The 25,454-nt window shown below is 54.6% G+C and overlaps 14 protein-coding genes across 14 annotated transcripts; 5 read left to right on the forward strand and 9 right to left on the reverse strand.

Annotated features, from left to right (window-relative positions):
* Positions 1 to 237: 237 nt before the first annotated feature.
* On the forward strand, positions 238 to 607 carry ACET3X_001801 (uncharacterized protein; the record flags this gene model as incomplete). The annotated part of the gene is made up of 2 exons (XM_069447133.1): positions 238 to 532; positions 582 to 607. 2 exons carry the CDS (start codon positions 238 to 240, stop codon positions 605 to 607), a joined length of 321 nt encoding a protein of 106 aa, XP_069312043.1.
* Positions 608 to 823: 216 nt separating this feature from the next.
* ACET3X_001802 (uncharacterized protein) lies at positions 824 to 2,210 on the reverse strand (the record flags this gene model as incomplete). Its single annotated transcript, XM_069447134.1, has 2 exons — positions 824 to 1,987; positions 2,037 to 2,210. The coding sequence occupies 2 exons, from the start codon at positions 2,208 to 2,210 to the stop codon at positions 824 to 826; spliced, it is 1,338 nt and encodes a 445-aa protein (XP_069312044.1).
* Positions 2,211 to 4,073: 1,863 nt separating this feature from the next.
* On the forward strand, positions 4,074 to 5,070 carry ACET3X_001803 (uncharacterized protein; the record flags this gene model as incomplete). The annotated part of the gene is made up of 2 exons (XM_069447135.1): positions 4,074 to 4,412; positions 4,465 to 5,070. 2 exons carry the CDS (start codon positions 4,074 to 4,076, stop codon positions 5,068 to 5,070), a joined length of 945 nt encoding a protein of 314 aa, XP_069312045.1.
* A 137-nt stretch (positions 5,071 to 5,207) lies between these two features.
* On the reverse strand, positions 5,208 to 7,180 carry ACET3X_001804 (uncharacterized protein; the record flags this gene model as incomplete). The annotated part of the gene is made up of 2 exons (XM_069447136.1): positions 5,208 to 6,942; positions 6,990 to 7,180. 2 exons carry the CDS (start codon positions 7,178 to 7,180, stop codon positions 5,208 to 5,210), a joined length of 1,926 nt encoding a protein of 641 aa, XP_069312046.1.
* A 770-nt stretch (positions 7,181 to 7,950) lies between these two features.
* ACET3X_001805 (uncharacterized protein) lies at positions 7,951 to 9,156 on the forward strand (the record flags this gene model as incomplete). The annotated part of the gene is made up of 2 exons (XM_069447137.1): positions 7,951 to 8,379; positions 8,428 to 9,156. The coding sequence occupies 2 exons, from the start codon at positions 7,951 to 7,953 to the stop codon at positions 9,154 to 9,156; spliced, it is 1,158 nt and encodes a 385-aa protein (XP_069312047.1).
* Positions 9,157 to 10,084: 928 nt separating this feature from the next.
* Positions 10,085 to 10,700, forward strand: ACET3X_001806 (uncharacterized protein; the record flags this gene model as incomplete). The annotated part of the gene is made up of 3 exons (XM_069447139.1): positions 10,085 to 10,244; positions 10,301 to 10,393; positions 10,444 to 10,700. The coding sequence occupies 3 exons, from the start codon at positions 10,085 to 10,087 to the stop codon at positions 10,698 to 10,700; spliced, it is 510 nt and encodes a 169-aa protein (XP_069312048.1).
* Positions 10,701 to 11,214: 514 nt separating this feature from the next.
* On the reverse strand, positions 11,215 to 11,574 carry ACET3X_001807 (uncharacterized protein; the record flags this gene model as incomplete). Its single annotated transcript, XM_069447140.1, has 2 exons — positions 11,215 to 11,333; positions 11,397 to 11,574. 2 exons carry the CDS (start codon positions 11,572 to 11,574, stop codon positions 11,215 to 11,217), a joined length of 297 nt encoding a protein of 98 aa, XP_069312049.1.
* Positions 11,575 to 12,879: 1,305 nt separating this feature from the next.
* ACET3X_001808 (uncharacterized protein) lies at positions 12,880 to 15,166 on the reverse strand. The gene is made up of 2 exons (XM_069447141.1): positions 14,329 to 15,166; positions 12,880 to 14,281 (listed from the first exon to the last, which is right to left on the reverse strand). Exons 1-2 carry the CDS (start codon positions 14,770 to 14,772, stop codon positions 13,244 to 13,246), a joined length of 1,482 nt encoding a protein of 493 aa, XP_069312050.1. The 5' UTR covers positions 14,773 to 15,166; the 3' UTR covers positions 12,880 to 13,243.
* Positions 15,167 to 15,537: 371 nt separating this feature from the next.
* ACET3X_001809 (uncharacterized protein) lies at positions 15,538 to 17,055 on the reverse strand (the record flags this gene model as incomplete). The annotated part of the gene is made up of 1 exon (XM_069447142.1): positions 15,538 to 17,055. One exon carries the CDS (start codon positions 17,053 to 17,055, stop codon positions 15,538 to 15,540), a length of 1,518 nt encoding a protein of 505 aa, XP_069312051.1.
* A 2,112-nt stretch (positions 17,056 to 19,167) lies between these two features.
* Positions 19,168 to 20,415, forward strand: ACET3X_001810 (uncharacterized protein; the record flags this gene model as incomplete). The annotated part of the gene is made up of 2 exons (XM_069447143.1): positions 19,168 to 19,650; positions 19,714 to 20,415. The coding sequence occupies 2 exons, from the start codon at positions 19,168 to 19,170 to the stop codon at positions 20,413 to 20,415; spliced, it is 1,185 nt and encodes a 394-aa protein (XP_069312052.1).
* Positions 20,416 to 20,604: 189 nt separating this feature from the next.
* Positions 20,605 to 21,053, reverse strand: ACET3X_001811 (uncharacterized protein; the record flags this gene model as incomplete). Its single annotated transcript, XM_069447144.1, has 2 exons — positions 20,605 to 20,936; positions 20,993 to 21,053. 2 exons carry the CDS (start codon positions 21,051 to 21,053, stop codon positions 20,605 to 20,607), a joined length of 393 nt encoding a protein of 130 aa, XP_069312053.1.
* A 506-nt stretch (positions 21,054 to 21,559) lies between these two features.
* ACET3X_001812 (uncharacterized protein) lies at positions 21,560 to 22,485 on the reverse strand (the record flags this gene model as incomplete). The annotated part of the gene is made up of 2 exons (XM_069447145.1): positions 21,560 to 22,120; positions 22,171 to 22,485. The coding sequence occupies 2 exons, from the start codon at positions 22,483 to 22,485 to the stop codon at positions 21,560 to 21,562; spliced, it is 876 nt and encodes a 291-aa protein (XP_069312054.1).
* Positions 22,486 to 22,955: 470 nt separating this feature from the next.
* On the reverse strand, positions 22,956 to 23,588 carry ACET3X_001813 (uncharacterized protein; the record flags this gene model as incomplete). Its single annotated transcript, XM_069447146.1, has 1 exon — positions 22,956 to 23,588. One exon carries the CDS (start codon positions 23,586 to 23,588, stop codon positions 22,956 to 22,958), a length of 633 nt encoding a protein of 210 aa, XP_069312055.1.
* A 657-nt stretch (positions 23,589 to 24,245) lies between these two features.
* ACET3X_001814 (uncharacterized protein) lies at positions 24,246 to 25,430 on the reverse strand. The gene is made up of 4 exons (XM_069447147.1): positions 25,211 to 25,430; positions 25,025 to 25,158; positions 24,445 to 24,976; positions 24,246 to 24,395 (listed from the first exon to the last, which is right to left on the reverse strand). The coding sequence occupies exons 1-4, from the start codon at positions 25,355 to 25,357 to the stop codon at positions 24,345 to 24,347; spliced, it is 864 nt and encodes a 287-aa protein (XP_069312056.1). The 5' UTR covers positions 25,358 to 25,430; the 3' UTR covers positions 24,246 to 24,344.
* Between the last annotated feature and the right edge of the window lie 24 nt (positions 25,431 to 25,454).

Below are 25,454 nucleotides of genomic sequence, written 5' to 3' on the forward strand. Positions count from 1 at the left end.
GCATTGCAGCGCTGCCTATCAATTTCGCGAGCGACTTGACGATACAGATGCAGACGCCGTGCACACATATATACCGAGAGGTCTCTGGTAGAAGTCATCATCAACCCAACACTCACTCAACTTACATTCACTTTGTGTCATTCATTCTCTTCTCCAGCGCTCGGCCGCCATTCGTTAAATACCATACAAGATACCCAAACTTTTTGGCAGTTTAGACCAGGTTTCCATCCGACCAAAATGAAGTTCACCAGTACCCTCCTCGTCCTCGGCATTGCCGCTCTTACCAACGCACGCGCTGTCTGGGTCCGCCAGAACAACGCGCAAACCTTCACTGGTGCTCTCGGTGGTGTCGCAGCCACGCCTGTACTCGATTCCGGTATCGCGGACCGCCCCTTCAGTGTAAAGGGCGACACTTTCGTCAACCTTGCAGGTGCTCTGCAGCGATCTTGCGACCAGCAGTTCAACGGCTGCGCGAACCTGGCCAATGGTGGAAATGGAAACTTTTCCACTCAGGAGTGCCAGGCGCAGAAAGGTTGGTTGAAGAATGCCGAATTAATTGAGATGAAGCTAATCAGCGGTAGAACAATGCACAGCTGCAAGCGCATGAGCGGCCTAGCACGGTGTTCGAGATAGCGTATCGGAGGGCTTCGGAGGTTGCGTAGCCGTACGACGAAGAGCAGGAGGCTTGGTGCTTCATTCAGGAGGACCTTACCGCAAGTAAACTATTACGATGAAATGTAACGCAATATATGATCAATCTTCTCGCACCCGTCTGTTGTCTTCATGTTGATGCCGGATATTGCCGCCTCGTAGAAAGCCACGGTCATGTTTGCGCCGGCCCCTTCTCTTTCTCGGCGTCATCATTCCCTGAGCAATCTTTCTTGGGTAGGTTTTTGAGGCATGGCGCGTTGAATAGACGGCCGCTCCATGCACCTCGTGCTGTACCAACAGCTACTACGCACCACAGCAGAATGACGGCAACTGCAAAGATCGTCCCAAGCACCCTGAAGAACAGACTCGGAAAGATGTTCCCAAGTTCCATCGTGCTAAGCGCCATGACGCCAAGCGGAAAGGTAAATCCCCACCAGCCCATGTTGAACGGAAACGGGCGTGACTTGTAGATGGAGGCCAGAGCGAAGCAGAGCCAAGTCAGGCCAAACGCCCACATTATGAGTGCTAGGAAGACCCCAACAACGAAGAAGATGTCGCCTGCTATAGGAACATCTGAGAGGAATGCCGCCTCTGGGAATACTCGTCGGCTCACTATGCCAAGGTATGTTATCGAATAACCGCCCATACCCAACGGGCCCAACGGTAGAAAAGACGACACAACAATCTCCCGTGGTGGTAGCTTATGCAAAGCCAGACGTGTATAGTACATGACCAAGACAGTCATAGCCAATGGCGTAGACATGCCCCACATGACATAGCATGCGATGATCGTACCGAGAGCATGTTGCGGGTTGGGCAGGTGCTCGGCGACTCTAGCACCAGTACCGGACGCAACAATAGACGCAGCGATAGGCAGTAGTTGAGCCGCAGTGATACGATCCAAAGCCTGTCGGTTAGATGCAGATATCAGCAAAATGGTGAGCGATATGGTGACAGACACAGCGACTACAGCATCGATCATCCAGCAAACCCAAGCAAAGGTGGTGGCCCAAGGTCCCCAGTATGGAATGCATATCGAGCACCAAGCTGAGATGAGCGTGGCGAATCCCATCGGGATGGTTCCAAGAAAAAGCGAGTTGACGCTGTCCGCGATCATAACGGTCCATATCTCGGGGTAGACAACATATCGGAAGACGGAGACCGAGAAGGCGGATGCAAACAGGAGAGAGTTCAGGCCGAAAAAGATGACGGCAAGCCAATACAGCCAGTCTGCTTTGAATGGTATGGCGACGAGAAGCAGCGATACTATTCCCGTGCCCATGGTCACAGAGAACCATGACGGCGAAAAGTTTCGGACAATTCTCCGCCACCCAACCTACGTGTGTTCAGCGCAAGATTCTGGCACCGGTTCGATGAACGCATACATCGTACTTGGTCACCTCTAGAGGCGTGGCCGTGGCTTGAGAATCGGGAGACCGAGATGTCAACGTCGTCGTTTGACCTTGAGACCTGAGGCGTCGTATGGGAGCCTGCTGTGCCGCAGGCGGAGCCAGGGCAGGGTTGTCTGATGCAACGCGATCCAGATCGTAGTCATCCATGTACGCGGCGACGTATCGGATGTGGCACAGCAATGAAGCTGCTGTGAGATGCCATTGCCAGTAGTGCAGCAGTTCGATGATGACGACGGTGTCGCAGCGCCGCCGCAAATCAATGAGCCCAGATCCAATCACGTGGGCAGCACGGACCGATGGGTTTCACAACGCTGAACTTCGTCGAAAACCCTCAAATCTCACTCCGTCTGATTTCCAAACCATATCGCAGCGCTCCGGGTTACGTCAGCTTCCTTCCCACGTCTCTGCTCACGCATATCTTGGTGCTGCAAGCAGCGACTTCCGCCGCGTACCGTACTCGCGATCCTTCGGTCTCGCTTCCAAACCTCCGTGTGCCGCTGGACCCCGGTCTTCGACAGGCGCATCAGCACATCTGACACCCAGCGACATGCCAGGCTTTTTGGATTTACCCCTTGAACTGCGAAACCATGTCTACGAGATTCTACTTGGTGAAGAGCTCGGGCGATCTTACCGTGGGGTTATGGTGGTGTCAGAGCATTATGTGAGGAACGATCTGCCGCTTCGGTGCTATCGCGGCCTGCTGCGCGCTTGTCGGCAGACACACGGGGAGTTTAAGCAGGCAATTCAACACTTGGTGGCCGCAAAACGCCTCAACTATGAATTCGACATTACCTTTTCGCATGGCAGGCCATACTTTTCCCTGAGCTGGGTTCGGTTTGCGGCGCTTTCGCCTACCTTGAACCAACTTCTCATCAATGTCGATTTGCGCACTCGTGAGCCTCTCCGAGACGGACCTCGCGAGTCCTTCGTGCCCCATGAGCATGAATTGGCACACCTGCTAGAGCACTCGCCTACTTGTTTTGCCAAGCAACTCTTCGACTACATTGCCATCCTCCTGAAAACGCTCGCGAATCTGCTGTTCCAAGGCAATCCTCACTTCACTGTTCTGTACACCGAGCGCATGATATTAAATCTGCGTACCCCAACAAAAGTCGTTGCGCTTGGAGGAAACGGTCACAACCCCATCACGTTGTCACGGAGACTTCGCGTGGACCAAATGGAGGCTCGCAAACTGCACAACACCATGCGCAACACTCTACAGACTACGTCGAGTAACTTCAAAGCGTTCGATGCAAGTCACTGCCACCAGCTCTTTCCGTTGATCCAGATTGGATCACTGCGGTTCGCAACCGAAGGGCAGGTTTGGGGTGAAGGACACAATCTGGTGCTTGCGCACGACGACTTTCAGTGGCTGCGGTACTAGACGTTTGCCAGCCCTGGATATAACAGACGGGTTCTAGTTTAGTCCCGGCAGAGGCGTCTGGACGAGCCTAAGATAGACACTGGCATCACCTTTGGAAAGTCGGAGGCTCACTACGGGTGTAGCACGTATCATGTGATTTGCGTAGACGGATATGGTCCAGAATCGGCTCTGACCAATTTCGCAATTCACCTTGCAAACCCTGCAAGTGTCCGTGGAACTTAGTCTCACTAAGTCACGTTGTATGATTCCGCCAGTTGTGCTGCCAGGAGCTAAACACTGCGTGCGGAAGTAAATCGTACTCGAGTGGATTACCTTGAGAGATCCAGACGATCAGTGGACTTCTGACTGTCTTGCAATTGTAAGGATTGAACTGGAAAGCGACTGCTAGTTCTCGAGGCCCCGCCAGCAGTGAAGCTGCGTCGGTCTGGGAGCACTCGCGATATGACAGTGACGCGTCGCAGTGTCCCATTTCGTGCAACGCAAACGCAAACGCTCGCGAGTCACTCACCCACAAGTCGGAGGCTTTCTAAAAGTACTCCAATTTCTGTGACCTGCCCTCCTCTCTCTTTCCAGATTGCTGTTCCTATATCCTGCTTTTGATTACTTGGTCCTTCCATCCAAGCCAAATGCATAACGATACCAATGCTTTTATGGCGATCAAAATTACCCTCCATTGCCCTTCGACTGAAAGAACTAAGAAATTTATCATTTTGCCTTCCGACAAGCATTCCAGTCTTCTCTACGATATCCGCTCGGTATTCGGAATCAACTACGCTGCCGCGTACGACATCCGCGCTCGGCCAATCGAAAACCTCCGCGATTGCGTTTCCGGACAGATTGTACAAATTGCTGCGAGAAAAGACGAGATCATGAAGTATTACAAGCCGTGGCGCTGCATCATATACAACGGCGAGGACAGTGCAGATGTAGACTGGATGACTGATTGCGCTGGACTAGCATGGGAGGTAGGAAACATCTAGTGCAAGGCGGAATCAACAATGGCTAATTGGAAGTAAGGATCTGACCGACCAACAAAAGTGCGCTCATATTACATGTGTGTCCAGTGCCGGCGCAAAGCCCGGAGCCTTCGTTCAAGCCAACACGATCCGCATCACGCGCCCATACGCCGCCGTCCAAGAGGAAGTACGGGAGATCCTTGCCAGTGGTCCTGACCAGATGTGCACCCAGTACGACGTCGGAATGGCAATTTTCTACCATTGGAATTGGAAATGGGAAGTTTTCCTGCCAGCTTCCATGCAGCCTGAGGATCCCAAAGACATGTCCCCCAAAGTTCTCAGTCTCCTTGTCGTCCTTTCCTCGTTCACCCATGGTTCAGCACGTAAAGTGCGCGCCTACATTGTCGAAGCCGTCAAGGCGCGCTTGTCGGACCTGGAAGACGGCGAGATTGAAGACCAAGTAGTGCGGAGGGAAGACGGCGAAGTCAAAGATTTGTTGCTGCAGGAGGAAGATATTGTCCATGTCATTTGCACGCTCTACGAGAAGGCGGGTAGTCTTAAAGCCAGGACAGACCTAGCTGAAGAAGACAAGGCGAAGGAAAGGGCGCGGAAAGAGACCTGGAGTATGAGCCGAAGACCAGAGAGTACGGGAAAGGAGAAGGTGTGAGCAAAACCTTCAAATGGGAGCGAGCGACTACTGGGTAGTTTGACTGGATCATTCTTGAAATAGCACAAAATCCAGGCGTTGGATATCCAGAGAACAAGCGCCTATTAGATTTCTCAAACTCCATATAAATACCCCAATCAATCGCTGAATCCCTCAAACTCATCCGCCGCATCTTGTGCTTCCTTCGCTGCTACCTTCTTCCGTACCTGCTCGATCATGCCCTTTACTCTTTCCTCCTCCTTCCTTTCTTCTTCTGTCAACGCCGCCACACGATCGTGCTCGCGCTTCGCTGCCTTCTTCTCTCTCCGTAGCTCCTTGAGCGCCTTCTGGTCCTTCTGCTGCGTCCACGCCGAAGCCTTCTTATCTTCTGTGACATATCGCTTCTTGCCCTCAGCCTTGTTTGCCTCGTACTCACTCTGCTCGACCTGCCGTTGTTGTTCCCGCACCTTGTCCTTGTACGCATAGGTGCTGAAATCCATTTCAACCCCTAGACTCCGGTCGCCTTCCCACTTTTTCAGTTCCGGCATGCTGGGCAGCTTAAGCAGACCCCAGGCATTACCGTGCTCTGTCCAATCGAGGTCTGGGATGCGGAAGATGGAGCTCGCGGTATGTTTGCTGTAGGCACGCACCCACGAAACGAATCCCCGTTGTGCTTTGTCGAACAGTGCTCGGTCAGACTTGACTACCTTTCGTATCCGGTTACTCATGGCTGCTGCTTCTTCCGCGGTTACCGAAACGTCAGGTGTGGTAAAAGGCGATACTGGTGTCTGCCGGACTCGGAGAAACTCAATGTAGTCCTCTTCTCGTCCTGGACTGAGGAATGTAATGGCCAAACCTTTGCGGCCTGCTCGACCTGCGCGTCCGCAGCGATGTATAAAAGTCTTCGGATCGCTTGGGGCGTCAAGTTGAAGGACAAGATCCACCGAGGGGATATCGAGACCCCGGGCAGCAACATCTGTGGTGAGAAGGATAGAAGGTGTGACGCTCTCGACAAATTTAATAAAGTTGCGGTTCCTGACTTTGTCCGGCAGTTTGCCGTGCAGAGGCACGATAGTATACCCTTTGAGGACCTCGGGTAAGATGTGTTGGAAGTAGTCGACCGAAAAGCATGTCGCCAGGTACATGATAGACTTTTGCGGCTGCGGTTGCAAAGACGAGAGCACCTTTTTGATAGCGGGTAGCTTGTGCGACGCGGGTACAGTGAGGTAGGACATTTGCAAACTCGCTGGTGTTTTCTTGTCCTCAATGGCGCCCATCTCTCCTGTTGCACTATTGGGTGCAGCCCGTGCTTTGACTTTGACTGCGATGCGAACGGGATTTCGGAGACCGACACGAATCAGCTGGTCGACGGCCTCGGAAACACTGGCACTGAAGAGGCCGGTCCGGCGCTGCTTTGGTAGCCGAGAGAGGATCTTCTGCAGGTCGTCCTTGAAGCCAAGATCCAGAAGACGGTCGGCTTCGTCCAGGACGAGAGCATCAAAGGACGACTGTGAGCAGTGCACATGTGGCGAGGAGAGGAGTTCCAGGAGACGTCCAGGTGTGCCGATAAGCACGTTGGTAGAAGACTTGAGAAATCTACTGAGGTCCTGGGCTGGCGTTACGGACCCTCCTAGAAGCAGCTGGGGCACTACCCTCAACGTCCCTGGTGGGAACGTCGGCTTTGGCGGAGCATCGGCGTCCTCCATGTCGGTGTCCTCATCCTCGGGATCCAGGAGGGCTGCGGAGGGCGCATGAAACCTCAGGAGTGACGAAAGCACTGTGTGAATCTGTGTTGCAAGTTCTCTGGTTGGTGAGATGATAATGGCACCCACGTGATGCTTCTTTATGGGCGCATCGAGCCGCAGCAGACGCTCAACAATGGGTATGAGGTAACTAGCGGCTGGTTAGATCGGCATGTAATTTCGTGATGCAAATCTTACGCTAGAGTCTTCCCACTCCCTGTGACGGCTTCGACTACAACATCAGAGTTCTTCATGAACATGGGGATGGCAGCATGCTGCACAGGCGTGGTTTTCACGAAGCCCATGGAGTCCACAGCCTCGAGTATCCATTCTGACAAGGCAGGCGTCAGGGCGCCAAAAGATCGATCTGTCTTTGCTTGGGGCGCCATGATGCACGCAACACTTGGGTAATGTCTTCTGGGTTGAGGTCGCGATGGCGAGCGGAAAAGTCGCGCCAACTCTGAAATTTTAGTGGAGCCGCGCACCGCCACACGTTGAAAGCCACAGCCTGCGCCACACGAGACCCCCAGACACTCGACGACATGTGGGACTGTCACCTGTCACTGTCTTGGATGCATCTACCAAAAGCTTGTGTTGGTAAGATACACTGCATTCCAGTTCACCTTCTGCTAGACAACACACTGCCTCCCCCTTTTGACGAATGGAACCTGATCGCATCGCCAAGACGGATCCGCAGCCACGCTGATCATAGGCGCACTCGCGAGAACCGGATCGCAGCTACATACGTAGTCGTGCGATCAAATTTCCCAGTCTCATGCAGCAAGATTGCCTAGCCGCACCCCCCAAGACGTTCCCTGCTACCCGCTTGTAATAATCAAGACGACCGCTGCTGTCGCCTGCACGCACTGTGGCATCTTCTGGCTCCCTAAACGATGCGCGCTGCCCGGACGAATCCGCGGGCTTTGAGTCTGTGATCCCACCTGATGCTAACACCAATGTCGAAGCCACGTTAAATGCCGCGGTCCCGTATGTTAGCTGTGACGCGCCAACTCAGCCTCGTTACATCTACTCGCAGCCCTCGGACCACCAGTTTCTTCTTGCAAACATCGCCTTGTTGTGTGCCAGGGCCCGCTCCACACTTTCCGGCGTCATCCGCGCTCCTACCCTACCCTACTTTCCCACCTGTTGGCGCGCTGCCATGGAATCCTCACGCCAATACCAGATACCCAACACGCCGCGCGTAATATCGCCCTCGCCCACACCCTCGGAGGCGGGCAGCACAAAAGATGGCTACTTCGGCCCCGTGACGCGCTCGTCAACGCGCAAACAACGAATTACATCACCGCCGCCCATCGACGAGGACTCGTCGAGCTCAGATCCCGACAAGCGGGCCCGCGCCAGGAGCCGGAGTCCCAAGCTGGATGGAGGCGTGGGGAAACGCAGGATGAGTGGCCTGACGAGCCGACGGCAGATGAACGGCGGCATAAAGAAGGATCTCACGCTGCCTGCCAACGTCTCAAACGGCCACCTGTCACCCGCGCAGGCAAACAAGAACTACTGGAGGGAGATGAGCAGAAGCCCAAGTCCTCTGGGCCTGATTCCTATCCACCAGAAATGGCGGTCATTCGTGAGTACGCGCGCGGTGTCTTCACGAGCCCACTGCTGACGTTGATAGATTCACCGGCACGAGATCCCCCGCAAGATCCTGCACGTCTCCATCGGCTTTCTCACAATCTTCCTCTACTGCATCGGGACGCAGACGTCGCAGATACACAATGTGCTCCTGACCATGCTGATACCTATCGCCCTGACCGACGTCATTCGCCACCGTTACTGGCAAGTGAACCGCTACTACATCCGCTGCCTCGGCGCCTTTATGCGCGAGTCCGAGGTAGATGGGTACAACGGCGTCATCTCCTACCTCCTGGGTGCGTGGATCGTGATGCGCTTTTGCCCAAAAGACATTGCCGTCATGAGCATCTTACTGCTGAGTTGGTGTGACACTGCTGCCTCAACTTTCGGCAGGCTCTGGGGCCACCTTACGCCCAGGGTCCGAAAAGGCAAGAGTCTGGCGGGTTCCATAGCGGCCTGCGTAACAGGCGTCATCACAGCTGTCGTATGGTGGGGCTGGCTGGGCCCTCTCTACTCCGAGTACAACCACGGCGAACACGCTTTTGCGTTCCAGGGCGCGCTGACGCTCCCTCTACAGGCGCGAGAGACTCTCGCCCTGTCCCCGAAACAAGCTTCGCTCACTGGATACTGGGCTCTGGGCGCCACGTCTCTGGCGTCTGGCGTCATTGCCAGTGCTAGCGAAGCGATTGACGTCTTCGGCTGGGATGACAATCTTACCATCCCCGTGCTTTGCGGAGCCGGACTATGGGGCTTCCTCTGGATCTTTGGATGACCATAGCTTCTCAATTTGTACGATTTACGTTTTGTCGCCTTCTCGGCTCTTCTTATCTATTCTACAGTTCTTTGGATCAATGATACCCTAGATACGGGTCCTCGGGGTGGCATCGCATCGGTCATGGTACGGCGGCGTCGTGGGCGTTTGGCAGACGAAGACGGAAGGGCATTGGCCAGTAGATTTCACCTTGAATATCAGTATACCTACCAGCAAATAAATATCTCGTTGCAGCCACAAAGCTACTTTGGTGTCGGGGCGTCTTAGGGCTTATCGATTTTCAAGCCGAGGTCCAAATTCTCACGCTGCTCATCTTGTGGTTTCCAAACCCAAGATCCTCCAAGCACCAGATCCAGCTCCCTGATGCGCCTTCAAGACCGAATACCGGCATGCACCCGCTCTCAATGCAGAGCAGACGCAAAAGGGAAGGCCTGAATACCCTGAGGGAGCCCTGCCATGTCATAATCGACTTGGCGCATGCCGCCGCATGCAGCCCAACGATGGGAGGCTCCGTCAGACTTGCTTCTTCATACCCTGCCACGCACCGCACACTTGGCTAGGACGACTGGCGATACAATCTGACGCTTGCGATTACATTACTTACTGAGCATCCCTACCCTCACTCCGGTCAACGCAGAGGTCCCCTGCCGATCGCCCGCAGATTGCCCCGCTACACCCGCCGTTAAGAGGCCTCCACGTCCTACGCCCGAACGCGCCTCTGGAATCTCCACCTACCCTCTTTCCGCAACTGAGCTGGCGCACACGAAACTTCTCACGCAAGCACAACTGTATCCGGATTGCTGTAAAACGTTTGCAATCTCTGCGCTGTGTGTCATAACCGCCTTTAGTCGCATTCCCCGCCCGTTCGCTCTGCGTATATCATTCAACTCTGAACGGCACTTCTACGTACGCACCTGGAGAGGATACCATGGCTTCATCGTCTGCCGCAGCGGGGCTGCTGGCCCGTCAGCTCAAGCAGATGCAAAACGACAAGAGCATATCGGGCATAAGCTGCGGTCTGGTGGACAACAATGTGTTCGAGTGGGAGGTGATGCTGATGATTGACGACGACACAAAGTTTTATGGAGGTACTGACTGAGACGGACCCAGCAGAGTGCGGCGGCAGTACTGACAGCATATGTAGGAGGGTTCTTCCGCGCGCGCCTCACCTTCCCCAGCGAATACCCTCTTCTACCACCCAAGATGCGCTTCGAGACACCCATCTTCCATCCCAACAGTAAGTCTCTATCCTCTGACTCCATGGTCCAGGCCGCTAACGTCTCAAAGTCTACCAGAACGGCGACGTATGCATCTCGATCCTACACCCCCCAGAGGAAGACAAGTACGGTTACGAATCCGCCGCTGAACGCTGGTCGCCCGTCCAGACGCCCGAGACCATACTCCTGTCTGTTATTTCCATGCTGTCTAGCCCGAACGACGAGTCGCCAGCGAATGTCGAAGCCGCGAGCTTGTGGCGGGACAACACACCAGAGTTTAAGAAGCGGGTGCGGAAGTGTGTGAGGGATAGTCTGGAGTTTGAATGAGGGAGATGAGGGCGGCTACTTCGTTTGGGAATGCATAAGTGTGGTTGCGTGTCTGGGTATGCAATATTGGATGGCGTGCATGGTATTTGCCACTAGAAAGCATGCAATACATGATATTATATAAGAGGGTCTTTGTTTCTATCTGAATATGTCTTGCAATTCTAGAGCATATGGGCGTCAGTATTTGAGTCGTCTGGACGGATTATGAAGGTCATATCCGAATCTGCTTAGAATCGCAGGTGTACCATTCGAAGAAGAGGAGGTTCTTGTCAAGAGCAGCATTCTTGTTCTATCATACACCCATATCTCCACCGTCTTCCAACACTAAAATATGTACAAAATGTTCCACCCAAAGGAGTGACAGGCAGAAACAACACGAACGGTAGATATATCCACAAATCTCCTCTCAAGAATAGCCAACCCCTTCCTATCTCTTCATCACTCATCTCGCATATCCAGACGTCCTTCTAGACCCTTACTGCCACAACAGTAAACCTCGTATGCCACGAACAATCTAAGCGCCAGTGCAGAGTAATCCATCAGCACCAAGCGGCAAGACACAGCACTGAGCCGTCGTTCCACTCTCGGCACAAACAGCCTCAAAGTCCTCGGTAGTCTCGATGCCAGTGCCAGCTACAACGATCCTGTCAGCTTCTTCGTCCGTCTAATAGGTCAAGGATGCAAGGTAAAACGTACCGTTGGCGCAGTTCAAGTTGGCGACACCAAGAACGTCGAGCTGGCAGCAGAGTGGTGTAGCGAGGCCGCCGCAGATACCGCTGGCGCGCTCGACGAGAGTGGCCGTGTAGCGCTTGGTGACGGCGGCGGCGGAGGTGAGGCTCAGGAGAGCGGTCATGGTGGCGAGCGTGAACTGCATTTTGGTGGTTGTGGGTAGTTGGGTGGTTGGTTTGGGGTGTAGTAGTGTATTGAAGATGTGATTGTAGAAGATGAATTGACTGTGATGATGATTCTGTTGTAGAGGGAGGAAGAGGTGTCTTATATGTCTCTGGACTATGGCACAGTGGATCTCTTTTGCTTTCCTTCACAGACGATATACCATCTCTGTACGTCCTCCCCCCTTTCGCTCCTCCATGTCAAGTCTGTCTGCAACCATCCTCCCACGTCCTAGATGTCGATCACATCCCTATCGTCTCCCTACACTTGTCCATTTCATCACCAAATCCCACAAACATCCACACTCCTCGCCGTCTATCCGACATCTCGCCTCGCCAACCCAGTCTACCCATTTCGAAGATCGACATGAGGCTTAGTTACAACCCCCATCGGCCGAGGCGCCTTGACAGTACCACTTAGTCCGCATAGAGGCATATGGTCCCTGTTCGGGTTGTAGTTGTGCTCTATTCGGCTACCTGCAGTGCCCTACTGTGCAGAAAAGGAAAGCTACGTGTGGAGTCCTGATTAACGTCAGGATAGTTCTAGCATGGTGCTAGGGTTGAGTGTGTATGTAGATCTGATAAGGCTTCGAGTATTGCTCCGCCATAAGCAATCCATGGCTCGGGCAGCTTCAGCCCGTCGGCGCAGATGGAAAGATGAGCTATGTATATGCTACCGAGACGTTGGGATCGTTTGTTGGTCGAATCCCCACAACGGCTATTGAAAAAAAAAATACTCGATTGAATGAAAGGTCGACGCTGTAGATAGTCTTTGACTTTTTCTGTGACGGTATGGTTACCTAATTGGAAGAGGTGGTGTTGACTGAATTGACTGAGTACGTAGGTGTTAAGGAAGTGCTTCAGAGCCGTACAACTCTGACACTGTACCTGCATACGACTCCACGACTCCACGACTCCACGTAAAAGTGGAAAAGAAGTAGATCACCATCCCTGCGTCCGATCGAAGCGTGTCAGGACTGTCGAAAAAGTGGACACAACATTTGACACATTGTTTACCAAGTGGTAGATAGCTGTGCCACCTCGCCGACCTTGACCAAAGCTACCTCGATAGCTTCATGGTTCCTCGTTGCCGATATCATGTGAAGGTGAGGTAATGTCTTCGTTCCTTGTGCCCTATCTCCTTCCGTACCCACCGTATTCGTCCCAGCCCCCCCACACGCTACTTCGGCGTGGCGCGGGAACGGCGTCGATCATGACGGCAGACAGTACAAGCCTTATCCTTTGGATGCCGGCTGCAGTCTCGTTCCTATCTCTGGTGCATGACAGACAAAAGCAATTTGCTACTATTATGAGAAAAGAAGATTTGGACCTCGGCAAGACCACGCATATTGGTATCAAATGCAGGGAGCATCACATTGCACATGGAAGTTCTAAAAGCGTCGATTATCCGTCATCTCCCATGAAGGAAGAAGAAAGCACATGGCCAGCATCCACTTTCGATCCTTCCTTCTTCTACATAAATTACCGTCTCCCTCTATCTCTCGTCTCATCAAATCGTTCAAGGAAATGGAACAATAGAACAGTGTGGTGGTGCAAACATCCTAGGGTATCGTAGCGCCAAAATCCCGCGGCGAAAAACAAATAGATCAAAAGCGCCAGATGGTCCAGTCCAATCTTCAATCCTCTCCACTCTTATATGTCGTCCCACGGAAAGTCCTGCGGGTCAATTCTTGTGCACGTCAGATAGGGCAGGCCGCCTTCTCGCAGGTCGAGCTCGAGAAAGTTGCGCATCAGCGGCTTTACTGCGTCCTTGGCCTTGTTCTTGATCTCGTCGATTCGCCGCTCGAACCGCTTGAGATTGTCGCGGTTGTACTGGTCTGGATTCAGGCGCAGAAAGCGCTTGCACTCGTCGTGGTTGAGGTAGCTCGAGCCAGCCTGGCCGAGTAGGCGGAAGATGCGGCCTGTATTGAAGACGGGCGGGGCTGGCAGCGGCGCTCCGTCTCGTGAGTTCTGGGGCCGTGGTGATTTGAGGATCGGAGCTGGGGGCGGCGTGGTGTTTTCCGCTAGCCATTGCCGGAACAGCGAGACTGCGATCCAGTCCAGCCAGTTGCTCGACGGACTGACACGCTCGCCGCGGCTAGTCGTGAGCGACAGGCGAAACAGCTTGACTTCAATCTTCGCCTTGAGCTCGTCCATCTCGTCCACCTTGTCTTCTATCAGCTCGATGACGGGCTCGGCGATTTGGCCGCGCAGTTGATTGATGCCCTGTGGCCACTGTCCCACGACGTGCACCATGGCTTCGGCAAAGATGGCCTTGCTCCGTGCCATGTAGCCAAGCTTGAGATAGCTGGGGGGATATTTCGCTATCTGTTTCCACAGGCGCCCCTGGAAGCGCAGCAGATGGTGGTCTACGCGCGGTCCGATGACACCAAGCGCGTCGTACATGTCGGCGAGCTGCAGGAGCGATTTGCACTCTACGTAGGCATTGGCAATGTTGACGGCATCGAGCGCGGGTGGGTAGTTGTAGAAGATGCGGAACAGGTTGTCGTAGTCTCGGAAAATGTCGTCGTCAGGGTCGGTCTCGGGAGCGGGAGCTGCTGGCACGTGGAGGGTGGAGAAGTTGGCCATGCTGCGGAAGAAGCCCGACTGCGGTGCCGCAGGCTTGTTGCGCGCATTGGGCGGCTGTGGAGGTGGACTCGGGTCGCCGCCAAACATTGTAGGCTGGTTCTTCTGCATGCTCGTTAGTATATAGTCCCATGGACGTGTAAACGACGCACCTTTTGCACGAGCATGGGCAGGTCGTCGTCGCCGCTGCCCCAGTCCATCTCGTACCTCCATTTCCTCTTCTGCTCCGGCCGTGACCCCGATGGTATCCTCGACAGGGCGGTGCCGTTGCTGGGGCCGGCACTCGTCACGTCGCCGGCCGTCGCCCACTCGTCGCTCGTGCCAGCCTCGAAGAAGCCAGAGCATTGCGTCAGAATCAGCTTGTGCAGCAGATAGCGCATCTGCTTCCGGCCGTTGTTGATGACGATTTCGACGTCGCCCGTGTGCGTAAACACGGGAAACTCATTCTGGGGGGCTAGCGACGGGCTCCCAACGTTGGACCGGTGCTGGCGATGTCTGCGGACGGTCGACGCGCGCGAGGAGTGGGACACCACCGACGATGGACGCCGGATGGGCAGTGAGCGCTCGGCGCTCGTCGAGTCTGGGTAGGAAACCATGCGCCGCGATGTTTACTCTGTGCTGGTGTTGTGCTCGGGGAGGCCGAAGGAGTGGTGGCCGACGGCGTGGTTCGCGACGACGATGCGTGCCCGCGAATATCGCACTCGACGAGATGGCTGGAGAGTGCGGGGGCGGGAGTGTGGCGACAGCACAATGCTGCGTGTTGCGTAGTGTGCACGCAGCGGTGCAGCTCTAGGTGCAGGCAGGCTGGTTGTTGATGCTGGTTGAGGCTGGAGGGTGCGCACGCCGTAGACGAGAATGGCCCGCAAAACCACCCCACCACAAATGCGATGGCGCCAAAGGTGGACCTGGGCCAGAACCGGTTCAGCGCGACAGGGGACGCTCTGCTGTTTCGCGATGCATGTGCAGTGTTGAGAAAATGTTTCAGCAGCCGTGCAGCAGTGGACAACAGTGGCTGTGTGGCGACTGTCCACATGCCCGCCATCCGCATGCACCTGGCCCCATGCACGCTCGAACAGGCTGGAGGCTGTGCGCCAATCGCCGTACCTAGCCGGGCCAAACGCAGTCAGCCTCGATGGCCGCCAGCTGGGATCTCGCGGCCAAAACAGGGGGATCGAAGCATTGGATCATCCGAAGCTTTCAAGGTTGATGCAGGGGAACTGCGTCGTCTGGTAAACATCCGTCGGCCACAGCGCGACTGGACCTCTCGAGTGTTGTCGCGCCGCACACTAGTTGTGCAACGAACCGCCTGACATCATAGTCTAACATATACATAATACACGATTGTACATTGCTTCGTGGCGCTATGCCTGTATCTTCTCTTGCCCGCCCATGAAGGGCCGCAGCACCTCCGGTATCGTCACCGTGCCGTCTTGTGCGTTCCAGTGGTTCTCCAGTATGGCGGCCAGCACTCTGGGCACAGCAAGTGCAGTGCCGTTCAGTGTGTACGGGAACTCCAGCTTGCCTCCCTTGACGCGCATGCGGGTTTGCAGCCGTCGACTCTGGTAGTCTGTGCACATGGACGACGACGTCACCTCGCCCCATCCGTCATCCTTCTCTCGGGACGGGAAGAAAGCTTCAATGTCAATCTTTCTTGTCGCGCTGGCACCGAGGTCTGTTGTGGGCATTTCCAGGATGCGGCAGTGCAGCCCGAGCGCCTCGAGTATCTCCTTCTGGATTGACAGCATCTCGTCAAAGATTGCTTCTGAGCTTGGCGCCGTTGGAGTGGTAAAGTGATCCTCTCCCGTGTGATCGGGCAGTGTCCAGGCGAACATCTCGACCTTGGTGAACTCGTGCACGCGGTACAGGCCCTTTGTGTCGGCTCCTCTTGCGCCAGCTTCAGCGCGGTAGCATCTGCTCACGCCGACCGTCTTCAAAGGCAGGTCCGCTTCCTCTAGAGTCTGGTTGGCCTTCATGCCCGCCAGCGGTATCTCTGCAGTGCCGGCAAGCGCCAACTGCGGTTTCGCCTTGTCCTTCTCCGACTGCTCGATGGCGTAGATTTGCTGCTCGCCGTTCTGGTCCCGCGGCTGGAACCCGCACGCAGATGCAATGTGCGAGTACACCAGGGACGGGGGCGCAACCGCCTTCCATCCTTTCCTCCGAGCAACACTCAGCGCATACTGCACGAGGGCCTGTTCCAGCATCGCCCCGTCGCCGACGAGAAAGTACCAGCCCCATCCCGAAGTCTGCGCCGAGCCTGAGAAGTCGAGTATCCCCAGTTCTTGTCCGATATCAACATGCGACTTGCGAGTCTGTTGTTTTGGAGACTTGCTCTGTGGGCGTGAGTTTATGTAGCCAAGCACGTCAGCTTCCGTGCCGGCTGGCGTGTGTGTGCTGCTCAAGTTGGGCAGGTCCTGCGCCAGGCCGTCTATCTGTTCCTGGATCTGTGACTCCTGTGCTTCGATGGAGCTCAACTCGGCCTTTAATTCCTTTGCCTCGCTGATAATGCCTTCCCTGAGGGCTACCGGTTTGCTTTCTGCATCTTTAGCGCGCGACGCTGTCCTCGCCAGGCTGGCTCGAATGCGGTTGTTGCGTTCTCGCAGCTCCCGGCTGCTCTGCTGCAGCGCGAGCCATTGCTCGTGCAGCTCTATGATGCGCCACGATGACTTGCTGTGTGCGGCATAGTTGCGGTCTATGCAGTTCTGCTCGTACAGGCCTGGGTTCTGGCGGATGTGCTTGATGTCGATTGTGGGCTTCGGTGCGAATGCGGGCCGTGTGTATGTTCGGCGTGACGAGCTCGTTCGACATGGCGTTGGATTGCTGTGTATAGCTGGTCTCGGGTTTGGGGCATTGCCTCGAAGAGACCGCTGAATGGCCCTCATGGCTGTGACATGTGGATGCGGTCGAATCATTTCCTCTGTCCCGCTTCGCGCTTTCCCAACTTTTGAGCATCCTTGATCCCTGCATGCGTCTGTCGCGTACGTCGCGTCCTGCCCCGCATCCTCTCTCACTTCCTTTACGCGTCGAAGTGAGTTCGACGCGTACAATGGCGATGCTGTGCAACGCAAGAAAAGGCGACCGGGAATTTCCCGAGAAGACAGGTCGATTTACGAGTTCCTGTCCATCTCCTTTGACTACTCATCTACAACTACACAGCGCTTCTGCGAAACAATCAAGAGCCATTGCAACTATCCTCCTAATAGAACCCAAATAGACTACCAAGTATTCAGGTTCCTTTCGTGTCTCTTTCGACTCCAGCTTCATCTCCTACCATCGCCATGGCTTCCAACTCACGCAAGCGTCCAGCTGATCTGACATTGACGGCCTCTGAAGGCTCTAAGAGATCCAAGATGTCAGATGCAAGTTCCGTAGCTACCGCATCCGAGGAGAGAAGTGAGCCCACCATGGGGACTTATAGCATACGCCGGCTCCTAGATTCACCAGACTTCAACTCGTATGCATCCAGCGCACGGCTCAGACCGAGAGCGGTGCCCATTGGAACCCCAGGACCATTGCGAGCAAATGGCTTTCTTTCCAGTCAGAAACCAGTACCAGCGGCATACAAACCTACCGTTCTGTATCAACCACATCCTCTCAGCAAGGTAGGCCAGAGCGGCCACTGGGTGCCGTATCCTCTTGGTCTCATGCCGTACGATTCGTGGTCCAAACTTCACCATGGTATTGGGAGCGACATCCAGCCCAAACCAACTCTCAGCTGTCTCGTCTGCGGCGGGAGGCGTGAGATGACTGCTCATATGCACAAGCTATTCCTGGTCGCCGAGCGGCTTGCCTGGGAACGTGGTCCGATTTCAGTGTACGACCCGCAACTCAACGCACTCTTGAACACCAAGATCAACAACGCGCTCGGCGTCCGGCCTGTCGTCAACGACCCAGTACATCTAGAGGGTAGACACAGTAAGATGAACAGATTTTATCCCTACTGCAATGAGCATGAAATGATGCTCGCCCATAAACTTCTGTTCGTGGCAGACGGCTTGACAGAAGCATCGTGGTCGGTGTGGTTTGCGATGCAACTGGGCGTTGATGAGCTGCGGGAAGCAGGCGAAGTAACAGGCCGTCTCCCGTCTGAACGACCGAGGCCTACTTCTGGCCTGCTCACATCGCCGGTGTCTTCCAAAAAAGAGCCTGTGCGTGGAAATGCTTCCTCGAACACCCCCACGACCACTGTCTCGCCGATTCACGCTGCCATTTCTGCCATGCAAGGAAGGCATTCTACCACCACCACCACCACCACCACCACCACAACTTCTCCGAGCCTCAGCAAGCGCATCGTCAGCTATAGGAACCTACAAGACTTCTACGCCCTTCTCGATCGGATTGAGAGAACATCGTACGTCGGAGCGCTCTTCCTGGAAGCGTACGCTGGAAGGCTGAGGAATGATCTGTGCAAAGACTGCTGGCTCGCTCAAAAAGTTCGGCTTGATGTTTTCAAGTGACTTCTGCATTCCTCGTTCGCAGACACCAGAGCTCACTACACCACAGCGGTGGGCGAGGAGGGGCGATGCACGGAAGTGGAGCCTGTCCGTAGCCGTCGCGGCATGACGCCTCTTGTGGCGGTGTCCTGTATGTAGACATATGAAACCTATCACAACATGACGTGGTCTCGTGGCTGTATGCCGACACGGTGCAAACATGTCAGGGTGGATATCAGAGTGTCGTGTGTCTGATGCGCAGCGTGATGAAGCTCGCTCGCTAATCGCATCTCGGCCTAGAAGCGCGGATGGTTCCACGCTTCGTCGTCATCCGCACCTTTACCAGGCATCCTCAAGCGGCGTGCATCATTGTGCCGCCGCGGCATTGGGCTTCTTATCTACCCAACTATAAAGACTCTCTTGCCTTGCCCCCGCCGTCGGCTGCTTCGCTGCTTCCTCGGAAAGGCCAGATCCGCCCCTTACCCCTGCCCGTGTGCACCCTGACATCACACCTCACACCTCTACCTCCCTCTGCGATATTACACCCACACGACTGCAACGATGCGCGATCCGTTTCCTTTTCCGCGGCCTGAGGGCCTCGTCAAATATGTAGAGCCCGTCGCCGAATTTCTCTCGCTGAAGACGCTACCGCTGCACTTCCACGAGGTCATGGCAGCGTTCACGCTCTACCACGTTACCTTCCGCTACTTCGCCCCCGCTGTCTCGCGTCTCTTCGTCCCGAGGATATACGCGCAGTTCAGTGCGCGAACCAAGCTGAACTGGGATGTGCATATTGTGTCTTTTGTCCAGAGCACGCTCATCTGCAGCATGGCGTTGTGGGTCATGTTCACGGACAGGGAGCTCAACCAGATGGACGCCACGGAGCGCGTACATGGATACACTGGGGCGTCTGGCTTAATCCAGGCCTTCGCAGGCGGCTACTTCCTGTGGGATCTGGTAATCACAGTGCAGAATGTGAAGGCCTTTGGTATCGGCATGCTGTTCCATGCTATCTGCGCCCTCTCCGTCTTCTCGCTGGGCTTCGTAAGTGTAAAGCGGTGCTCTTCGGAGCACATGGGAGCTGTGTGAATACTGATCGTGCGACAGCGTCCGTTTGTGAACTACTACGCGTGTACCTTTATCCTCTACGAGCTCTCCTCCCCCTTTCTGAACATCCACTGGTTCTGCGATAAACTCAGCATGACGGGCAGCACCATCCAGCTCGTCAACGGCATAGTTCTGCTGTGCACCTTCTTCTCCTGCCGCATCGTGTGGGGGTCATACCAGTCGGTACGCGTCTTCACCGATGTCTACCACGCCTACACCGCCGGCGCAGTCGCACGCTCAGACCCGGACGTCGGAAAGCTGTCACACAACACGACGCTCAATAATGCAGGCTTCAAGAACGACGTCCTTCGGTTCGCCGACGACCAGACCGTCCCGCTGTGGCTCATCAGCGCCTACCTCGCCTCGAACGTGATCCTCAACGGCCTGAACTGGTTCTGGTTCGGAAAGATGATTGAAACCCTGCGTAAGCGCTTCGACCCGCCCTTTGGCACAAGGAGACCCGAGATCACGGAAACTACTCTGGAGATTCCAGATGACGAGAAGGTCATGGTCGAGGGTATACATGTCTCCACTCCTGGTGTGGTTGAGAAGGATGCTAAAGACTATATTGGCGCAGCCTCTCCGGGGTTGGTGTCGCTGGAGAAGAGCAGGACGGGGACGCATTTGGAGGTCAAGCAGAGTGAGGTACGGAGTCGGATCACGGCACAAAGAGGGGGGTTGCGAGCTGCTCAGGCGGCGTGAACGTGTGTGGACAGCATGGATCGGCGAATCTTGTAAACGGAGATGTAGGTAACACTGTAATGTGGCATTTTTTTCAACATATATTTTTTCCAAACCGTCTGCGTTCTTTAATCCTGCAGCTTAGGAATCCTCACTACGTCCTTTAGTCTCGTCTCACATACCTTGTCCTGTCGTCTCTTCTCCAAACTTCTATGCTGCTTGTCCCCATATGCTGTCCTCGACCTTGCGAAGCAGCGCCTCCAAACCCTCATGCATAGCATCGTGTACCAACCGGTCGATCATGACCTCTCGTTTCGCCTCCTCCGAGACCTTTTCCGCGTGCTCCAAGCCCAGCTGGTCAGGCTCATCTTGTTGCCTCAGAGTTGCGACTGGCGCGTCCACTGCGGCGATGACACAGTCAGCCTGTTTGCTTAATGCTTCTCTCTTTTTGAGGCTCTCCTGCAGTTTCGTGCGGAGCATACTGACGTATTTTTCTCGTTCGCTGTGCGAGAGCTTTGGGAGGCTGGCTGTGAACCAGATAGCTGGTTGGCGGTTGTTGGTCAGAAACGTGCTGCTCTGTCTTTCTTGGGGTACTTACTAGAGATCTCCTTGTCTAAGAGGCTTTTTACTCGAGGTTGTAGGGGCTCGTTTTCTGACATGGTGATTGATTGATTTAGAGACGCTTCTGCTGTAGAACTGACAATTAGTGATGCAAAGCGGGATAGATCAATTCTGAAATATCTGAATATCTTGAAGAGAGTGGCGAGCCGAGGAGGGTAGATATACAGTCATGCATGTTTGTCGATGTAGTGATTTACTAGGACATCCAAGAGACAAACTCAAACTTAGATCTGCCATAAGACGCTGATGTACGTCCACGTTGATACTCATTCTGCATTATATGAACACCTCTACGACGAAATAGTTACACGTCCATCATACGCGGTTTTTGGGCAAACAGATCCTTGACAAGTCCATGGTCACAGTATATAGTGCATTGCTATCGGAGCTACTCTCAGGGGCCATATATACTACGAACCTTACATGTAGCTGTCACCGCGTAACTCGACACTCCTGATTCGCCTCTGTAAACGTGTCTGCATCCCAATTCACCCAAGAGTTCTCTATAGCCCTCGAAACCATCCTCGAAGCAGCCAGTCTAAATCTACACTGACGTGCTAGACAGACCAGCAGACTTCTTCCTCTCCTTGGCCGCCTTTCGCTTCCCACGCTCCTTCGCCTTCCCACTCTTCGCCTTTGTCAAGTTAGCCGGGATAAGATCCGCCCGCTCATACACAATGGCAATCGCGTTGAGTACATCCTGCGTCTGCAAGGCGGGATCCTTGTCGCCCTGCTGCTCATCTTGGGTGCGCAGTGCGATGGCCTCGTCTAGTACCTCCAGAGCTAATCGGGATTGACCGTGGGTGAAGCTAGACAGGATGCTGATGGCGGTTATGAGTGAGGTAGTCGTGAGCTTCTGGTTAAACTTTGGGCCGGATCCTGTTTTCATGGAGGCGGAGAGGAACTGCTTGGCGGTTATACCCCAGTGTCGCTCGATGTGGGCGTAGTCCTCAGCAAGTCCAATGTCTGGTCTGCTGGCTTTGATGGAGACAAGGTCTGCTTCGACCGACGTGTAGGGACGCGTGATGCGCAGCTTGTTGCGGGTCTCGGGCTTCTGATCGTTGAGACTGGTAATGTGTAGACATTTCTCATGATCGGATAGCGTCTGGTCTTGGTCAGCAGCTTTGCTTCTGTTTAGGCGTCATGTATACTCACATCCCACTCTTGGCCATAACCTTCGGTATCCGGGTCGACATCGTCGCCCTCTTCGCCGTGGTACAGAATCCATTCGGGAGGCGCGTCAGGCAACATCGTCTCCTCCGCACTTGCCGCTACCAATATACGCTCATCGTCCTCGAGGGCACTGGGTTCGTAGATCGGTTTGGCCTCGATGGTGTAGAGGGCTGCGTACTTGAGATCGAGCGCAAGTCGCACGCCTTGCAGTACTTGGTCGAGATTCTGGAACGCGCCGATGATGAATTTGTCGACGGTCTTCCTCGTGGATGGACAGTAGAGCTGGACTTGACCCATGGTCGCGGTATTTGCGGATACGTGTTTCTGTGTTGATTATTCGCTTTAGTTGTTGAAAGCCGATTGGTGTAGACAAAGGAGTTGGTGTTAGAACTGCAGCCTAGGGGAATCTATACTTGTAGCCAGAGTTAGAGGTCAGCTGTCGCGGTAGTATTCTTGGTGAATACGGAAAGCTGTGGCTCCGTTTATGCGCCGCTTGTGTCTACCAGAAGTGAAAGGCGGGTTGATGAATCGGCCTTGATATAACCAGGGGCTGTTTCAGACGACGATAGTAGTAGACATGGTCACAGCCTTGTACTTTGTGTGAATGCATGAGAAGCAACTTGTATGGGGTTACAAGAATCAATTCTGTATAACACTGAGCAAAGATACACCAGTGAACTTGATAAACAATCTGCTCTCATCAGCCCAAGCCAAATACAACTGACATCATTACGTACCATACAAATCCCCGTGCGACTGTCCCCTACTCAATTGATAATTTCAATCTCCACACCCTCCTTGAACTCCGCCTCAAGCAACTCCTCTCCCCCATCCTTGGTCGGCCGACACACATACCCCGCGACACCCACACTCCAGCCTTCCTCATCCGCAAACACCCAGTTGACCTCCCTCAACGGGCGTCTCTCAGTCTCCTTGCCATTCTCATCCTTGACAATCCAGTAAATCCAGAGACTCTTCCCAAGCGCATCCCTCTCCCTCCTCGCCTCAATGGTAGCCCCAGGCTTACTACTGTTCTTGAAGTCGGGCATAGGAACAAGCGACCAGTCAGCCCAGGCATCGCAGCCCACGGTCGCTACGTACGGCTTTCCATAGTAGAACTCGATGCCCGTCTTGATCCACTTTGTCTCGTTGTCAGGAACGCCTGGCTTGGTAACATGCAGTAGGAGGCCGGCCTGGTCGTATTGGCGAAGCTGGTCTGCGGGCGGGAGCTCAAAGGCAAGCTTTGCTCGCTGGAATGTCTTGAGGTCGTAGGTGGCAAGCTGAGCTGGGTGAGTCGACGCATTGAAAGCGTTGTGGGATGGAGCCTTGCGCCAGATGTCAGTTCCTGGGGGAGCAGAGAGACTGAATGGTTCGATTTTTGTGGTGGTAGTGTTTGCCATGGTGGCTAGGGCAGTGGAGGCAAAGAAGGGAAGCGTGTGGAATTTCATCTGAACATTGTATGTTGCCTAAGAGCTATGGTCGCTTTTATACCCAGATACCCAAAGATAGCCCAGTACGACAGAGGCGTCCACCACTGGGATGGAGGTACGTACTATTGGCGGGAAGTCGGGAGCAGTCTAAGTTGGGCATGGGTACTTGTGAGGCGCTCCAGGTCTCTGGTCGTGATACCCACTCGCAGCACCAAACAAGACTAATCTGTAGCCCTTTTGTCGTGAGTGCAGCCATCTCGTGATGCAGACGGGAAAGCGGGGTACTGTTCCGAGTGAAAACCTGCGAGCTTTAGATTCGCGTGGACAGCCGTAGTGGTATGTCTTGCATGATCAGCCGTAGTCAATGTGCAAGACTCCATGCGGACCCGAAGTTTACCCAATAGGTGACGACTGACATGAGGTGCACTAAACTGCGCTTACCTGATTGGGTGACGAATTGCGAGGTCTGCTTGGCACGAGAAACCGGGCCCAGAATACGAGCATGGTTGTGTTCAAACAATTGGGCCTCTGGCTATTGCAGAATGTCGTTACTAAACGGTATATCAGACCTTTGACTTTCTAGTGGTCGAGCCGCTACATCTCAATCAGGAACCAACGCAACTGAACCGAGCACGCAGGCAAGTACGACGATATCTAGCAGTGGTGATCGGATATTGAATAGCACGTTCATTCGCTGGTATATACAATCCACATGCTCTAAGCTCTCTATTTCTTCTCTTCTTTGGGAGGCTCTGGCTTTGGTGTTGGAAGTTTGAACTGTGTTCTCGTCAGATACGGCACCATAATGCGGCAAACAGAGACTCACGTTCTCGGGCTTGAGGTCGTCGCCGGGACCAACCTGCTCCCATGCCGAGGAGCCGCCACGGAAGTTCCTGAAGGCCTGTGTCATCTCCAGGGGCTCTACAACAATCCGCTTCTTCTCCTCGTCGTACCGGATCTCGGTGTATCCGGTCATGGGGAAGTCCTTTCGCAGTGGGTGGCCGTCAAAACCGTAGTCGGTCATGATTCGCCTCAGGTCTGGGTGGCCGACGAAGAAGACACCGAACAGATCGTAGACCTCGCGCTCGTACCAGTTGGCGCCGTCGTAGAGATCGCACAGACTGGGGACCGGGGTGGCCTCGTCCGCGTATGTCTTGACCCGGAGGCGCGAGTTGTGGCGGATGCTGAGCATGTTGTAGACGACTTCGAAGCGCTGGTCCTTGGTGGGGTAGTCGACGGCGGTGATGTCGGAGATTTGCGTGTACTCGGCCGCGGTGTGGTACTTGAGGAAGGTGAAGGTGGGGATGATGCCGGCGGGAGGAACGTAGATGGTCAGCTCGTCCTTCCACACAGAGAATCTGGGCTGCCATCAGATAGTGCTCGAATCACGGCCTGGGCGGACATACTGCTGGACGTATTTGGGCAGACATGACATGATGTACTGGCCGTACTTGTGCAGGGCCTCGCCCTTCTCTTTGTACTGGTCTGCCGGGTTCACAATGTCGCGCTTGAGCTTCGTAGGGGCGTCACGGGGAGCAAACTGCAGTCGTGTTAGAAGCCATGTTCCTGCCCCAGGATGTGATACAGCGCACCCTCATGTTTGGCGTCTCCGACTCGGGGCCCGCGACCTCCTTCGCCCGCAGAGCCGACGAGGCAAAGGTGCGCACTGCCTGGCGGGAGCAGGTGGATGCGCGGGCGGCGGCGCCCAATGGCCGGCCTACAGCTAGCCGCATAGCCATAGTGTGCAGTGAGGGAGTGGTGAGGCTACGCGATGTAGCAGGCAAAGGCGACTCGGGGTGGTGATGTCGACGACGTCGTGAAGTTCGCAGTTCAACC

This window comes from Alternaria dauci, chromosome 1, assembly GCF_042100115.1.
Source record: "Alternaria dauci strain A2016 chromosome 1, whole genome shotgun sequence".
In the NCBI taxonomy this organism is placed as follows: Eukaryota; Fungi; Ascomycota; class Dothideomycetes; order Pleosporales; family Pleosporaceae; genus Alternaria; species Alternaria dauci.

Excerpts from the sequence above, each read along its gene's own strand:
- ACET3X_001808 (XM_069447141.1), bottom strand. The coding sequence starts at position 14,772 with ATGGTTTCCTACCCAGACTCGACGAGCGCCGAGCGCTCACTGCCCATC. Across the intron at positions 14,282-14,328 it reads TGCCCATGCTCGTGCAAAAG|AAGAACCAGCCTACAATGTT; the intron begins GTGCGTCGTTTA and ends ACGAGCATGCAG.
- ACET3X_001814 (XM_069447147.1), bottom strand. The coding sequence starts at position 25,357 with ATGGCTATGCGGCTAGCTGTAGGCCGGCCATTGGGCGCCGCCGCCCGC. Across the intron at positions 24,977-25,024 it reads CTGCCCAAATACGTCCAGCA|ATTCTCTGTGTGGAAGGACG; the intron begins GTATGTCCGCCC and ends ATGGCAGCCCAG. Across the intron at positions 24,396-24,444 it reads ACGACCTCAAGCCCGAGAAC|TTCAAACTTCCAACACCAAA; the intron begins GTGAGTCTCTGT and ends ACGAGAACACAG.